The sequence below is a fragment of the Mustela putorius genome, unplaced genomic scaffold (assembly GCF_011764305.1).
Source record: "Mustela putorius furo isolate JIRA1106 unplaced genomic scaffold, ASM1176430v1.1 tig00000992_pilon_pilon_pilon, whole genome shotgun sequence".
Taxonomy (NCBI): Eukaryota; Metazoa; Chordata; class Mammalia; order Carnivora; family Mustelidae; genus Mustela; species Mustela putorius.
Window position 1 is genome coordinate 4,106,978 of NW_025421526.1, and position 17,372 is coordinate 4,124,349.

Consider the following 17,372-nt stretch of genomic DNA (forward strand, 5'->3'; position numbering starts at 1 on the left):
GCCACCATCTTGCTATGTGATCACATCACCTGTTCTTTGTGTGTGGTGGGTGGGGGCAGGAACCCTCGTTGGTTCATGACCTCATAGAACCCTTATTACTTTCCAAGGGCCCCAGCTCTAAATACAGTCACACTGGGGTTAGGACTTCAACATAAAAATTGGTGGGGGACATACACATGTAGTCCATAGCACCATCAGAAAAAGCCAGAGGTGAGTCCCCCTAATGCCATGGAGGTTGGCAGAACCCATAGGCATTAACCATTCTTTGCCTTCGGAAACAGGAAGTCAGCCTTTCCCTATTGATGGCAAGCCCTTAGTTTTGCTTTATATTATAAGCCTGTCTTTATTGTCACTTGTGCAGTCATTGGGGTAGGGTAGGGTTTCTCGACCCCATTTTGGACTGGATGAATCTCCGCTGTGGAGTGCTGTCCTGTGTCTCCCTCATGAGATGTTTACCCACATCTGTAGCCTCTTCCCACTGGTTGCCAAAGGCACCCCTGCCCCTGGTTGGTAATATTGAAAATGTGTCTGGACACTTCCAAATGTCCCTGGTAGGGCAGAGTCAGGACCAGCCCTGATTAGAGTCTTTGGTCTAGAAGAGTAGTTTAGCTCTTTATTCAAGGTCATGGAAGGTCAAGATTTAATGGTGATTAAAACAGAGCTGCTTTGGGGTGAGTAGGTTGCCCCCCAGTGTGGAAGGACAGAACTCTGCTGCCCGTGTTACCTAGACCTAGCCCCTCCTTCATCCCCCAGATAGTTAGATAAAACAAGTGAAAATACTCTAACTTGCAAAAAGCAAAGGCTGAAACATCTATGCCATTGTTACCAATCTTTTTGTCCCCTTTGGCACCTTAATGACGAAGGAAGCTATTATAGAAAGTGCTGTATCTTCATTTTATTGCCCCAGTATTTCACTTTTTGTTTAGTTTGTCTTTTGCTTTTGAGTTAGGGCGCTGTACGTGTATTTCTGTATATGCTTATTTTAAGAATGCTGCGATCTAGAGAAGGACTGTGGAATGCTCTCGCATCTGCGATGAGAATTTGGCCCTTTATTTGATGGTATTTGGAACTAGGCCCCAGTGCAGGAAATGGAAGAAATGTCTGCTGTGGTCATGTATTATCTTTTATGGGAATGTTTTACTTTTTAACTGGAACTGCTACTGTAAATGAACATTGAGAACAATGAGCTTAAAAAAACAATTGAGGAATGTGTCTCAAGTGTTCTATAATGAAACACTTGTTTTTGATTCCGTGGCCCACAATAAAAGACTTTAGTGTTTAGAGCTGTGTGCGTGCAACTGAGATTTGTTTGATGAAAAGATGGTTTATGGCGTGCAAATGGCGCCCTGAATAAAGTTTTTTTGAAGCAATTCCTTCACTTGCCCTTGACCTTCAAGCCACAATAAACTGTCTTTTATGCATCAGCATCTCAAGTTGGACTTCGAGGCTACGCAAGTTAGTTAACTTGGACCCCCAGCATGTTCACACCCACCAGGAAGACTAGCCTGTGAAAACACGAGAAATGTCATGGTCTTCATGACCGTTGGGGCAACACTGCATTTTCAGGGTTGCATTTGTTGAAACCTCTTAGCTGGCGGCGGAGCTAGAGGATGATGTGAGCCTTTTCAGTAAGGTTCCTTTTTTAGTATTTCCTGTGTACATGTTTCCGCACTCCGTAGAGTCTCTCAGTTGACTTTTCTACTAAGGAGAGAATTTGGCATGAGGGACCTACCACACTGCACCCCTCCCAGGCCTAATCGCTGATACAGAGAAATTTCCTTGTGTAGACTTTGTAAATTTCAACTGAACTGAGCTGGGACCAACTATTTTTAAAAAATCAAAACCGTAAAAAAGCCAGCTAAGGAGAAATACAATGCATCGGGTTTGGCTACTGAATATCCCAAGTGAACATCGACAGAAACCCACTGTCGTGCCTTGATCACGTGACTGCTTTCAAAACCTGGATCAGCCTTTAGCCCTTAGTAATCATTTGAGCTTCTTTACTCGAATGTTCCCTCTGTTTAATTTATGAAGTTATGGAGGCCTCCAGGGATTTGATGCCTGGCCTCTTAATCTCAAGGTTCATTTTTCTGGTTGCCACATTATTTCAGTCCTTGTGAGCTGCAGCTGGCCCAGGGATCCTAGTAACAGGGTCGGTGGGGTGGGGAGTATTGGGAGAAATGCAAAATTTCATGACCATCCCTAGACCCATTGAACAAGATCTTTGGGTGACTGGTTTGCACATCGAGGTCTGGGGTACACTGATGGGCTCCTTCTAAAGCATCAAACAGGGGTCCTTCCTCCTTATATATAGTCTTATATTTATTCCACTTAATTTTCTACTATGGTGGCCTAGATTAATTTGCCCCTACTTTGTGCACAAGCTTGGTGAAACAGACCTTTTTCTTTATGACACCATGAAATATCTACATTGAAGAGGAACATTCTGTCCCTGGGATAGGATGGCCTTACTCATGGTACTTAGGTGCCCTCAGTTTCTTAAAAAGGACTCCTGTGGGAGACTCAGCTCCTCACTGCAGCTCAGTTTGGAATAAACTTGGATTCTGCATTATGTGCCAGTTTGATTTTCTTTCTTTTCTGGAAAGTTTCACTTAGGTTTGAGGGGATAAGCTAAAGAAACTATGTAGTATTTTTAGCCTATTGGAAATTGTTTGTTTCCAAATCTCTTACTCTTTCTGTATTTCACAGTTACATATGTAATCACATTTTAGTGGCTTTATTTTAAAATTAATTAGATAATTTAACGTTTCGTGTGCCTTTTTCCATCTGGAAACCTCATCAAGTTCCATGAAGCCTTTGATAATATTAAGTAGTCATTTCTGAAATAATCATATTTACACTGATAATAATGGTGGAGAATACAAGGCTTGCTTGCTGTACACCCAACTGACTACTCTTAAAACAGTAAAAGGTATTTGATTAGACAAGATTACATTTATAGTAATATTTTTAAAAATTCCACAAATCGTAGGAATGACTCTTTTTCTATGAACCTGTGAAAAGACATGGAAGCTTTCTTAAGACTTGCACTCAGTATGTTTCTATGGGAAGCTTGGACAGAAATGTCACTGCTACAAGTTGTATTTTCTAGGATTTATAGCTATCAAATATTCCATTTGCTTTAGATTTCTGCTTGAAGTGATTTTTCTGTCAATCTTACCCATGCATCTGTTTCTTTCTTCATAGCTTTTGGAAATGCCAAGACTGTAAGGAACGACAACTCCTCTAGATTTGTAAGTATTTGTATAAGCGTAAGTGCTAACACTAATATTTAGCTCATGTGTGTCTAAACAACCAGTAGATGTTTAGTATTTCTTAATACACACATTTGGAAAATAAGAACGCGCTGCTGTTGAGACACCGAACGTTGTCTAAGAACTATTTTCTGCTTTCTGGGATTTTTCTTTTTAATTCTTTTTGGAGTGATAGCCTTTTCTTTCGTACTTCGTCATCTGTCACCCACCGAATTCCGAGGGCTGTGGAAAGGAGTCTTCGGAAGAGCTCTTCACTCGTCTGAGTTTTGGCTAAACTTAGGAAGCACAGTTAGGAGTCCGCGGTGACGGGGCAGGGAGGACAAACTACGGCTCTGCCCTTCATCCCGTGGGACGAGGAGCCACGCAAGGGTCCGCTGAAACCTCACAGAGGCGAATCATTAGATTTGACCGTTGGCAGGAGGTGGGGAGGAGGTACTAGTAGTACTAGTAGTACCAGTAATACCAGTGGTAGTAATAGTAAAAACTGCTGCTAATTGAGGTTTCGAGTTTGGTTCACTCACTCGGAAAGTGCTGAGGGCAGAAGACACGCCTTCCTGGCTTCATCTCCCGGCTCTCCCCGGCATGCCCCGCGCTCGGCTCTCCCGGCATGCCCCGCGCTCGGAGGCCCGCTGTGGTCTCCCCAGCTGAGCAGGCGCCGGCCTGCCTGTCGTTTTTGTGGAGACCCGGACGCTACCTGATGGCCGCGGGGAAGGGAGTTGAGCGTGATGGGGACGTTTCGAAATTGGCCCCTTTCTTATAGGGTTTAACCAGTCTTACAAATTTCATAAAAGGTTATTTATTTTATAAGCAGTTTCCTCATATACGTTCCTTGGGACGATTTTGGGAGGTTTTGGTGCTTCTCTGCCAGACACCCCCCCCCCTTTCTCCCCGTCACGTCTTTCTGTCGCGCTTTTCGCTTTTCTCTCGTGAGCACCGTCCAGGGCTCACGGCAGGACCGTGGCCCAGGTAGCGGCGGTTCTGGTAGCCTGGGAAGTGGGAGGCTCCTGGCTCCAGGCTCCAGGCTGTGCGATTTTCCGTGGGGTCAGCCCCGCCCGTGGTTATGCGGGTTTGAGCAGTGCCCTTTCCTGTCGTGGGGACGGGCTGATCTCATGACGGAAACAAGCGGGTGCGGGCAGGTAGGAGTCCTTCCAAGGGATCCAGCTCCTTTATGGGGCCTGTTTCTTTTCTTGCTGTTTGCAGGTTATACACGTACACTTAGAAAATGTCTGAATACGTTTAGTCTGTAGACTGTAAGAATGCGGGAGACCGGGTCTCGGGAGTCTTTACTACTCCGCGGGGTCTGAGACCTAGTGAAAGGCTTGGCGGGTGATTGGCCTGGACGAGTGACTCGGAGACGTCCCCTTAGTGGGCGTCGGGGCGCGGTGAACGCGTGGCCAGAGGCCGAGTCCTTTCAGCCCGGTTCTCGGGACTCGGCTTGCTCGCCGGCGCCCGGACCCGCGACCTCCCCCGCCGCGCCGTCACTCGATCGACTGCCGCGTTCACAGCCGCTGCTGCGCCGTGCGTGGCGCCGTGCGTGGCGCGGGTCTCTGCAGACGGATTCCGCGCCGGGAACCCGCGAGTCGTCTGGCCGGTCCGAGGAGCTGCTCGGCGCAGCGGGGTAGCTGGGCGCGCCCGCGGCGGCCGCCAAACCCGGCCCGCGGTCTGGGGCGGCCCCCGCGCGGCGCCCTGCCCCGAGTCCCTCTAGCTTCACATACGGAACTTCTGCTGAAAAGAGACCCGCAAGACGGTGGAAGTGGCTCTTCGCAGCCACCGTTTCAGGGCGGGGAAGAGGAGAGATGAGGGAGCCCCGGGGACCCGTCCTGTCTGCAGAGAGCCCAGCTAGGAGCGCGCAGAGGGTCCCGAAAATTCCATTACGAACCTTTCATTCGGAGCAATAAAAAAGCCCGTCCGAAGTATTCGTTTGTTTGAAATCTCTGATTGGGGGTTTGGTTTCTTTTTCTTTCCTTCTTCTTCTTTTTTTTAATAGTTAATTCAGCATGGGTCTCCCCGCATCTCCTCTTGCAGCCTACAGACCGTTCCCTGCTGGCATCCAGAACGGTCTTTACAAGCTGAAAGCCCTCAGTGGCTCCCCCTGCCCCTGGAGTGCAGTGGAGGCCCCTCCCGAAGCCTCCCCTGCCTGCCGGCGTGAGCTGCGGCCTGCTCCGGGCCCTGGCCTGCCTGGCCTCGCAGCACGGCCTTTGCCATGGGCAGGGCTGCTGAGCGCCCGCTTGCCTCAGATCTTCGAAGTTGCTGGTCTTTCTGCACGATGTGCTCGCGTCCAGATCTCTGCGTGGCCACCGCCTCGCGTCATTTAGGTCTCTCCTCAAATGTCACTTCCTGATGCCTTTTCTAGACTCTGACTTCATCGTGCTTTTACTTTTTTCAGGCGTTCCTTAGTCTCTGGAATGATTATACTCACCTTCTCTGTTTCTCTCTGATCATGGACCTTAGAGAGGAGAAGCCATAGGAGCAAGTACCTTGGCCTTGTTCACTGTGGTGACCCCAGGACCTGGAAGAGTGCCTGGTGTCAGAGTAGAGACTCAGGAAACACTGATGAATGAATATTTTTAAGAAGCTTATAAACAAGTCATAAAAAATGGACTTGTTCAAAAATAATTATAACACAAGGCAGAAAATAGTAACTTCCCAACATAGCTTTATGGACATTCTGAATAGCGAAGCTGGAGGAGTCTGGGGCAGGGGACAGTTCTGAGTGGGCCTGTAAGATTGAAATGTGCCAAAATTGAGTAGAAAGCAGGAGGAGCTGGCGTGGGGAAGCCGAGGAGAGAGACCAGAGTGGGCCTGCTCCTGTCCGAGTCAGGGGCTGGACGAGAGGGTCTGTGAAGGGAGCTGTGGGCCAAAGGCCTGGAGAGATGGTTCAGGGCCTCACCTGGAGGCTTGGAATATCATCAGGCTCATGGTCTTAGCCTTTATTTTCTAGGTAGTGGGAGGCATTGGTCTTCTCTGAGTAGACTCATGATGAGCTAACGAAGAGAATTCCGCTCCAAGGTCACCTGAATTGTCAGCGCTGTCCTTTCGTTTATCCCGGGTCAGCTTCCTTTCCCACTTTGCACGGGTTTACTACTGTCCGCAGACCCCCATCCCATCCCTTACTCTCAACTGAGGGCAAGTTGGTTACTTCCTGGAGGTCATTGTCGTCATCACCTCACTCCTCCTCCTCATCTGCATCCTCAGCTTTGGGGCCTCACCTGTCCCAGAATCCGTAGAGACACCCTCCTGTCACGCATCTTTCGCTGATCGCTCCGCCTGCGCTCTGATCTGGTTACTTCCTGTGTCAGGAAGCACCTTCCATCAAAATCACCCCCTCTCCTGTGGCCAACCTCTGACTCTCCTGTGATGTTACTCTTTCACCTTCCTTTGTGGCTGCTGCACGGCTGCTGTCCCTGCCAGCGTGGAGAGCACAGCTATCTACTCGCTTGCCTGGGCCACATTCCTGGACTTTCTAATCACTGCCCTCCTTTCTTTACGGCCTACATGCACCCGGGATCCGTCGTGGTGACTCTCGGAGCTCTCAGCTCGCTTACTCTTCCCGATTTTGCGCACTCCTGCTCAAAGCCATCAGCATTTCTCCCATGACTCCTGCCGCCTCCTGTCGACTCTGTCTGGTTGTGCTCCTTTCCAGTCCATCCCACGTTACCTACGGTGATCTTGTAAATACGCAGGTCTGATCATGGCTTCTTACTAAGAAATCTTTAATGACAGGACTTTGCTGTCAAGAAAGTGTCTCGGTGCCATGAGGTGTGCCAGCCTCACAGATGCCTGTTCGTGGGGCCTCTCCTCCCTGCTCTCTCGCCTCCTTGCTCCCTGTCTTAACCCTGATACTTCACGTTTGATCTAGGGCCGACCTCAGCTTTTGTCTCCTGTTCTTGGTGCATAGCATCCTGCCCCACTGTAGAATATGTTTCCGCGCACAGTAATGTCCTGTTTATCTGGCTCCACTCCCCTCGGGCTGGATCTTCCTTGAGGGCAGGAACGATGCCTTGCTTTTCCTTGTGCCTTACATTAGTATCTAAGAAATGCTCGATAGACATTTGCTTAATAAATGAGAGAAGACTTTTAAAAGGGCCAGGTGACCCTTGACAAGAAAGGAAAGGCAAGAGAGCACGTATAAGCTAGTGAAAAGTCACAGACTGCACTGTTGATTGAGAGCCCTCTGATCACGTTTCTGACCCTCTACTATTATTTTGAAAATAGAAGGCATTAAAGTAGTCATTCTTTGGGAGATTTATTTACAAGCCATCTATGTGACTCTTACTGAAGTAGAACATGAAACAAAAGCAAAGACCACGTACTAGACCAACACACCATTTTCAAACAAAAACCAGCTGTCTGGGTTATTCAGTTAATGCCTGTTACTCTTTAACTAGACAGATATAAGCCAATTCTTTAAAAGTCACTGTATGAAACTCCATGTGTGTTTCTGTGTGTAACGATACTATCTATAAAGTGTAATAGGAACCTGGGATATGTCTATTGCTGTATAATCTAGATCAAAAGCCACAGAGAGTAATAATGATCAGTCTTTAATTCCAGATCATTTACAAAATATAATCATGCATTTGATTTGAGTGGACACAAAAATAGGACTTTACGTGTTCCATTTTGTCCACTGTCCAGTATACTTGGGAGTTTCTAGCCATGGCTTAAAACACATTTTGCTTATAAAAATGAAATAATTTATATTCCCAACTAGTGCATAAACAAGGAATACTTAACTTTTCCCAGTTTTAATTCTTGAATACACACACACTCTTTAGACACTTGAAATAGGTAACTGAAATGAAAAAGTCACATGCTGGCTAAGAAGATGTGTTCCTGAATTAGCAACATGATATGTTAGCTAATGTGGTACTTAGTATGAATTATTTATGGAGGCATATTGTTTTGCCTCATGGTTACATAAATTATGTGTTAATTACATTTAAACAAATGTATGAAGGGCTTAGCATGCTATTCTCTAAGAAGATACACTGACTATTTTGAGGTGAACTTGAAAACTCACGAAATCTTTCTTTGGCAGGGCAAATATATGGATATTGAATTTGATTTTAAAGGCGATCCACTGGGAGGAGTGATAAGTAACTGTGAGTATTTTCCTTGAATCCTTTTCAAGAAGTTCAAAACATATGTTAGAATATTTTAGATACCTGAGTCTTTAAGAGATAAGCATAACACTACAATTTCTTTTTCTTAGATAATGTGTTTCAGACTATGTTAGGCTATGATTACAGATTGTTTTATAATTCCTAAATCTTTTTTTTTTTTTTTTTGAGGGAGAGAGAGTGAGCACGTGCATGAGTGGGTGGTGGAGGGAGAGGGAGAGAGAACATAAAACAGACTCCCTGCTGAGTGCAGAACCCTACGCAGGGCTTGATCTCATGACCCTGGGATCATGACCTGAGCTGAAATCAGGAGCTGGAGGCTTAACCAACTGAGCCACCCAAGTGCCCCTCCTAGATGTGACTAGATTTTATGGTGACTAACATAACACAATAAAATGAATAAATAAATATCACTTAAGTCTTTACCATTGCAAATCTTTAAAGGTTTGCTAAATGAATAAGAATTAGTCCAACTGTATTTTATATTCTGTAGGTTTTTAAGTCAATTCATTAATAAAGGATCCTCCAGTGGTTATTTTCTTTAACAAAATTATTTTATGATTAAAAATGAAATATAGGGCGCCTGGGTGGCTCAGTGGGTTAAGCCGCTGCCTTCGGCTCAGGTCATGATCTCAGGGTCCTGGGATCGAGTCCCGCATCGGGCTCTCTGCTCAGCAGGGAGCCTGCTTCCCTCTCTCTCTCTCTCTTTCTCTCTCTCTGCCTGCCTCTCCATCTACTTGTGATCTCTCTCTGTCAAATAAATAAATAAAATCTTAAAAAAAAAAAAGAATTAAAAATGAAATATAAATAGTTTATTTTAATTTGATAACTTTTTAGTAACTTTTTGGGTAACATATACTCAATAAAATGAGTAGACCTGTATTTCACAATTTATTTTGGGAAGTTTTGTCTTGGTATATTTACATCATTGAAATGTGATAAACCTGGTAGGTAGAAAGACAGATTTCTTAGTCTCCTTTAGTCGTGATTGGTGGTTATGGAAATGAAATGTTCTTGTCAAAGTTGAAAGAATGAACAGTGTCGGGTGAGTCTTCTGAGCTGAGGTCTAGTTTTCTAAAGTGGGCGTGATGGTATTTGTAAAAATGGCCGTCACTAGCACTTTGGACCTGCACTATGCATAGCCCGCCCTGTTTCTGCTCATGTTGATTTTGTGGTTGATTGTTTAGAAGATCGAATATGACATCTTAAGGTTTGTGCATTTCCTCCTGGAACCACAGCCTAGTCATCCTCTTGAATTCTCCTGCGATTCTTGAAGCCACACCATGGAATCTCCCATCACCTCTGGCCTCCTCACCACCCAGTGGTGCTGTTGGGATCGAAAAAAAATCTTAAGTTTGCACTAGAAAGAAAATAATAGATTGGCTCAGGTATCTAAAGCAGTGCTTATTAGATTTGGTAAAGCAGTGGTATTCCTTCTTCAAATGAAATTTCATGCTGAACCCCAAAGAGGAAATAGAGAAAACAAGATCTGACGTAGTTGAAGATGAGTAACCAGAAGCACTCTGCCCCCAGGGGGCCCCTGAGATCTTTGCTGATGAACTCTAGAAATAGAGGACTGCCATTTGAAAATCAGTGTTTTAAGTGATTTGGAGCAAGTATGCAGCTGACTTTTTTTTAAGTTTTTAAAACAATTCATAGAGAAACCTAGGGCTAGAGTGTCCTCATCTCTGAAACAGTGGGATTGAACTGGATGAATTCTGTGGTTCTTCCTGTTTCCACTCTTCTGTAATTCTTAAATAGTTTTTCCATTTTCGTTTCTGCATTGTGTGCCATGCTTTGGGATTAGCCATATTTGTAAAAATATATAATTATTTGAGAAATTTGAAGAGAAAGCTTTATTATGAAATGAAATTGCCTGGGGTGGTTCTGCTTAGGTTATGTGTCAAATATGGAAGGAAAAGCTCTCCTGCACACCGTGTTTGTCGTAACTCAGAGCACCAAGGATCACCCCGCCAACCTTCCTGCATGGTTTGGGGGCAGCTAATGATCAAGTGTGAGGAAAGAGGTGGGCCTCAGTTTTAAGACACCATTTTGACGAAGGATTAGCTTTTATTCTGAAAGATACTCGTAAGTCGTTAGCACTTACTTTTTGCAAGAGGGATTAGCTCTCCTTATTACTTTAATACACTGTTTTAAAATGAGGTAATGCATCTAAACATTGTGGAATGATTGAATCAAAACTGCTTTTGAGGACTCTAGGAAAATATGTAAGGATTACTTTAAGTATTAGAAAATAACTTGGGTCTTACATTTTAAAGTTTAAGTTCCAAGTACAAATGTCTTCCTGCCCCTTAACTAATTCTTGCAGTATCCATGGAGAATAAATATTAAACACTCTGTTCTTTTCCAGTTAAGATTTAAATATCATCATGAATGGATTTCATATGGTGTTCGTTACCATTTGTTCCCACAATGAAATTATATGGAAATTTGTGGTAGTGGGAACACCCTGTATTTTAGAGTACCCTTTGCTTTGGGAATGAAAGGAATACGTTCACAGTGAGAGCAGGAAATTTCACCCTGTGTAGATACAGGACTGACTCATGGGTGGTCAGTGGGAGTTGCAGGCTGCTGGCTTCAAGGGTGTAGAGCAATGGGCAGACCCGTTCTTGTTCTCCACACTGCCAAAAGTCAGCCTCTTGGAGTCTAGAAAAGAAGAAAGGATTTGCCGTATTGTGGGAAGCGTATTTTGCCTCAGTTTCTAGCACCGTGTAGTAACAGCATTGATCATTGTCAGTTGTACTGATCACCTGGAAGAAGACACATGATCAGTCAAGCCAGCTGGGTTCCCAGTAAGTAGAAGAGAAAGCCCAGGAACTTTTCTCTCTCTTTCTAAAAGAGGTATGCTGGAAAAGAGTCTGGACTTCACCTGCTAACCGTATATCCCTGAGGTTGGTCTCCTTCAGCCAGGGGTGTAGCGGAAATAGAAAACGGCATGCACACGTCAGTAGAGAAGATAAAATGGGGAACACATCTAGCAGGTATTGGGTTCTGTGAGATAATACTGCTGCTACTTTGTTAATGCTTATAAGTCTCATAAGATATGTGCGTTTGTATTTGAGGATTTGGGGCCTCACGCTATGAGCTGGACACCTTGGACACCTGTTGCCTTGATTTATAGTCGCAGGCACTTTCTGATGGCTGTGGCACTTGACGGTAGTTTTCACTGTGGAGAAAACATGGTACAAGTCTGTAGGGATCTTATGTCCTAAAAAGAGAACAGCACGGAGGCAGAAATGCTGTGAAAAAGGCTTCTGATTTCAGGTGTGCATATATACCTGTCCTTACAGTTTAGGCAGGAGGTACGGCTTTCCTGTTCATGGTGGTGTATCCAGAGCCTAGTGGGACACCCGATACACAGTAAGTGCTCAGTAAATGCTGATGGGGCTGGAATTGGTGGTGTGTAGGCAAGCCCTCCCTTTCCCTGCTCCATTATTTGGGGCATACCTAAATGCATAGTAGAAGACTTGCATAAGTAACTCTTCCACAGGGTTTTAAATGTCTAAACAAGATAGCAAAGGACTCGTTTTGCTGGTCTTCAAAATGGGGTAATAATAGGACTGATCTTACAGGGTTATGAAAAGGTATAAATTATTTGTTTACATCTGAAGTGCTTGTAATGGTGCCAGGTACCTAGTAAACAATGAATAAATGTTGGCTTATTTTTCATTATTATATACTTACGTGTTTATGGTCTCCAGCGCCTTGCCAAATATATGTTCTATAGGGACAGAGATTTAGTATGTGTGGGTCTTTGTTGAATGACAGCAACAAAAATAGTGTCTGACCCCTGCAATATGTTTCTTGAACTATTAGTACCTACACAAGTACACAATGAATAATAAGTGACATAATTGCGACATAGAAAACTTTAATGAGAAATAAAACTTTTGCCTTATTGGATAATTTTATCTGAACATTTAAAACAATTTTCATTGAAGTGTAGTTTATGTGCAGCATGATGTGAGTTTCAGGTGCACAACATCATGGTTTTGTATTCGTATACATTGCAGAACGATCACCATAATAAGTCTGGTTACCATCCATCACCATTCATAGTTGGGAACTTTTTTTCTTGCAACGAGAACTTTTAAGGTCTACTCTCTTTGCAACTTTCGAATATGCAGCAGAATATTACTAATTATAGTTGATATGCTACACAGTACATCCCCATGACTGATTTATTTTATATGTCTGAATATTCTATGCGAATCATTTTAAAATGCTTTTTCTAAATCCCAGAAAGACAGCAGAATTATTAGTATTCAGACTTCATCTGTCACTGCCTTCTCTTTTCAGCTTGAAAGAAATAATATCTTCTGAATAATGAAGTAAAGCAAGTGATGAAGTTAGTGTATGATCCCCCTGTTATTATGGCCCATTAAACCACCCCAAACTTAATAGGATCAAACAATGGCTCTCTTAAATCCTGTTGGATACTGTGGGTCAAGAATTCCGGTGGGGCACAGTAGGGTTGGCTTATCTCCATGATATATGGGGCTTTAGCAGAGAAGACATATGGCTGGGGGTGACTTGCGTATATGAATGCTGGAGTCTTCTGGAAGCTTTATCCTATGTCACATACCAGGTTCCTGGGCTAGGATGATTCAAAGCATGTGCTGAGTTCAGACTGTTGACTAGAGCAACCTGTATGTGGTTCCATGTGGTTTGGGTTTCTCACAGATGGCTAGGTTCTGAGAGAGAATGTTCCAAGAGGAAACAGCCTGACAGAGAACCAAGAGGAAGCCTGTAGTAGCCTGGGAGATCAGACAGTGTCACTTCTGCTATGTTCTGTTAAGTCAAAATTGGCACAAGCTTGCCCAGAGTCACGGTGGGGCACAAAGATTCCACCACTCAGTGGGAAGAGTATCAAATAATTTGTGACCGTTTCATTTTAAACAGCCACAATCTGAAGGATTGTCTTCAGAAATGGTCACAATAATGGTCCCCTTGTGTCTACACCCTTGGGTAGCCCTCTCTCTCAGTGCCTCAAGAGTTCAGCCATGGGATTTATTTTGGTCCATAGAACAATTATTAGACAAGGCACAGCAGGAGACTTAAAAGTTGGTTACATGTTGGAGCTTGTTATCTTGTGCTCCTCTTGGGAACACCATCCTTAACACCATGTGAACGAACCTGGGCTAGGCCGCTGGATGGTGAGAGACCACATGAAGGGAACCCCCAGACTTAGGAATGAGGGCACCTGAGATCAGCCAGCTGCCGGTCACGAGCTGATGAGCACGTCCAGGAGAGGTCAGCTGGGCTGGCTCACACCAGAACTACCAAGCTGAAGCTCAGACTCATGAACTAATCAACGGTGTCATTCTGAGCTGCCGAGTGTCGGGACAGTTTGTTATGCAGCAAGAACTAACTGACCCGTTGGTGTAATGGGTAATCTACTTTCCCCCACCCCGTGTGGCATCCTGAGAAGTAGACACAGGAATCAAGCTGGAGAGGAAGCAGCTTTATTACCATTAGTCAAGGCTGGAGAAAGTAGCATCTGGTTTCTCTCCCAAGAAGGTGTGAGTCCTCTGGGAGGAGTCCTCAGGAAGTCCTCTGGCAGCCTGACAGTTAGGCCGGCATTGACAGAATCAGGCAGCCTCTGGCCTCTCTGCGTGTGCATGGCCCCAGTTATCTTAGACCACACTGGCGAGCAGAGCTGAATGCGAGTGCAGTGTGGGGACTTAGAGGGCCGAACGGTATACACCTGATCATTTCCCTCTCTCAGCCTCCCGACTCAGAGACGTCCTTCCTCCTGTCCTGCCCAGGTAAGAAGTGAGTAAGGGGCGGAGAGAGGCTCGGGAGTTAAACTGAGATTGTCCCACCAGGAATCAGGAGAGCAGGAGGAAGCAACCAGCCCCTCACAGGGCAGATGGGGGATGGAGCAGATCTCTCTGAATTCCTCGTCTGTATTTCTGTGGAATTTATGATACAGTTGGCACACACTTTTATGTGCTATCTGTCTCATGACATGTTTGTATATGACACAACCGTGCCATTTGTAGGATATGGAATATAATTTTGCTCTTTTAAATGGTTTGAGATTTATAGTTTTGTTTTTCCTTTTATGTCATATCTTTGATGTTTTTGATGACAAGTTAGGGGCAAAACGGCCTGTAACGCTTTCTAAAGGGAACTCTGCACTGCTTTGTTTTCTGAGAATATGTAGAGATCGCGGTAACGGTGCAGACTACCCAAACATGAGTCCCTTCTCAAAAGCTAAGGAACACGCATCAATAAACAATGTCTGTTTTTAATCTCTCTTCTTCAGGATCGAAATTCACCAAAAATGAAGACATTGCATTGTCTAGTTTGTAACATAGGGCGGGGCTCTCTCAGTGCTTCTGTATTCAGAGCGCATTAATACTCAGAAGACAGAAATAATCCACCATTGGTTGGGAAGTATCCATAGCAAGAAAACAAATTTCAAAGAGCAATTCTGTTACTCTGTAGAGGGTGGCTTTGTAATCAAAATTGATGCTTTCCTTCGTCTCAATTTTACTTTCGTGGTTTTCCTATTACAAAAATATGTTTACTGTGAAAAAAGACTATATGTTTACCTCTAAACAAGATTATATACAAATACAGAAGACATCAGATGTTAAATATATCTAAGTTAATGGGATAGTATATCTAATAATATGATATCATGGACTATATTTCATTAATTTTATTTCAGGATTGGGTGTGGAATTTTAGATTCAGATCTGTACATGTATGAGTAAATTTTTTATAAATATTAAATTTGTGTTAGGAAGAACTCTGTTGTGAAAATACATATATATATGTATATACTCTATGTATATAAACAGATCCTAATGGATAGCATTAGCTAGTTAGGTAAGTAACAAGCCCAGTTTTCCCTGGGTTTTAAAGCCCTGGTTAATGTTTCATGTGCGGACACCAGACGCCTTTTCACAGCTTCTCAAGGAGCAGGTCCAACTATCTTTAGTGCTGATTTTGTAACTTTAGGATACTGACTTTTGAGTAAAACTTGAAGCTGATTTCTCAAAAATTCCCATGTGGCAGTGGAGGTAAGGAAAAATTGTAGCATCGCAGCTTGCTAGGTGGTTCACATGCCCCAAGGCCAGTGACCGGCGGGTAGATGGAGCTCCTCGCCAGGCCCAGACCCGGGGCAACTGTTCACAGGGGCGCTGGTTCACCGTAACAAACATGCACAGTGAGAGCTTTGTAAGACCTTCGCCCCGTCTTCTTTTTTTTAAGGTGGTATTATTCATTCATTCATTCATTCATTCATTCATGAGAGAGAGACAGAGAGTACAAACGGGAAGGAGAGGGAGAAGCAGGTTCCCCGCAGAACAGGGAGCTGGATGTGGGGCTCGATCCCATTATGACCTGAGCCGAAGGCAGATAGATGTTTAACCAACTGAGCCACCCAGGCCCCCCCACCCCATCTTTTTGACTTTGTTCTTAGTGAATTTGTTCTTAGTGAAACTTCCTGATTGTAAACCTTGAGGGTTTTGTTGTCTATTTCCAGAAAAAGTCGAGGGTCGGCTTTGGCACCGATGCCCTCGTACGTGAGCAGACTTCAGCTCTTGTCCATTTTGCACTGAAACTGCCATGGGCTGTGCTCACTAACCCACTAGTAACTTGAGATCGCGGGCCCATCGTTACTGCTAAATGCAGCAAGGAAGGGGCATAAATTGATTGGAAAGGCCAAAATGCTGCTCAAACAGCTATTTCTATTATAGTTATCTCTGAGCAGCAGGAGAGGAGCACAGGATCTTTGGGGCTTGGTCAGAGTCGTGCATCCTGGCGCTTCTGTTGTCATTCTGGTCTTCGGGCAAAACAGAGACCAAGCTGATTATTCCTTAAGCCTTGGGCTTGGGCTCACTCTTTCTTTTTCTTTCTTTCTTTCTTTCCATGAGGGGACACTATACATGAAATAAATTGGATCAAACTATCCAGTCTTTAATCTGTTATGTTCCACGGTAATGTTAAGTTTTTTTCTTCCCAACCTCTACTTTATCTTCTTACTATCCCTTTGCCAATTAAAAGACTTCCTTTTCCAGCAGGTGCGTACATGGACATTTACTCCTTTCCCATCCAGTACCGTGAGATCGGCCTATGCTGTGCATGGGCACATGTCCCCGCCCTCAGCTCGCTGATACTTAGTCCAAACTCGGAAAGCCCCGAGGGATGGCCTGGTTCTGGTAGCAGTCAGGTGGCGGTGGTGTGGTGGGGTAGGTGGGGAAGTTCTGATTCCAGAGTTTCTCTGTTCCCATCCGTTGGTTTTCTCCTTTCGAATGGCTTAATAGGTTTGTCTTCTGCCCTAAAACTTAAGTTGGAATGAAATTTAATATGAACTTAAATTTATATTTTGAGAGGGGATATGTGTCTGCATTGGTACACACAGAGACTTATCCTCTCTTCTGTACTAAATAGTCCGCCTATCCTGCGCTCTTCTTTACTGGATCTTGTTAGCAGAGGCGCAGGCAGTGGCGGCAGAAGCATGGAAAACCAAAGAGAAGGCTGACCCCTGTTTGCGCTGACTGATTCAGGGGAATGTTCGGTGAGTTAAATGGTCAGGTGGCAAGTCTCTGTGTGTTCTGTACTGTGAGTAATTATTTGATACGGCTTCACACTCTTAGATTATGTTGCTGCATGCCCATTAAAAATGAATGAGGAATGGTTTTAAACATTAGTAAACTGTTTTGGGACAAACCTTTTCCCTGATTACTCTGCAACCTGAAAGCTTGTAACATAAGAGAAAGGTCTTCAAGACATGGGAGGCTCTAGAGAAATAGACGAAGCTTTTTAGGTGCTAAAACCTTCAACTGCTTTGTAATAAAAGGTTTCACATTTTGTGATTGGGTTGCTTAAGTGAAGTCATACATTTTATGTAAAGTACAGCCTTTCCTAGTGTTTATGCGTTTTGCATTCTTATTGCTGGAAAACTGCAAACAGCATAAATGTGGTATCTTAGTCGCCT

The 17,372-nt window shown here is 44.3% G+C and overlaps 1 protein-coding gene across 3 annotated transcripts in view; it reads left to right on the plus strand.

Annotated features, from left to right (window-relative positions):
• MYO1B (myosin IB) overlaps positions 1-17,372 on the plus strand; it is a 176,631-nt gene that overhangs the window by 100,929 nt on the left and 58,330 nt on the right. For all 3 annotated transcript variants that reach the window (XM_045086522.1, XM_045086523.1, XM_045086524.1), the window contains exons 6-7: positions 3,208-3,254; positions 8,317-8,380. In XM_045086522.1, the coding sequence (XP_044942457.1) occupies positions 3,208-3,254; positions 8,317-8,380 (111 nt within the window). The remainder of the gene's footprint in view (positions 1-3,207; positions 3,255-8,316; positions 8,381-17,372) is intronic.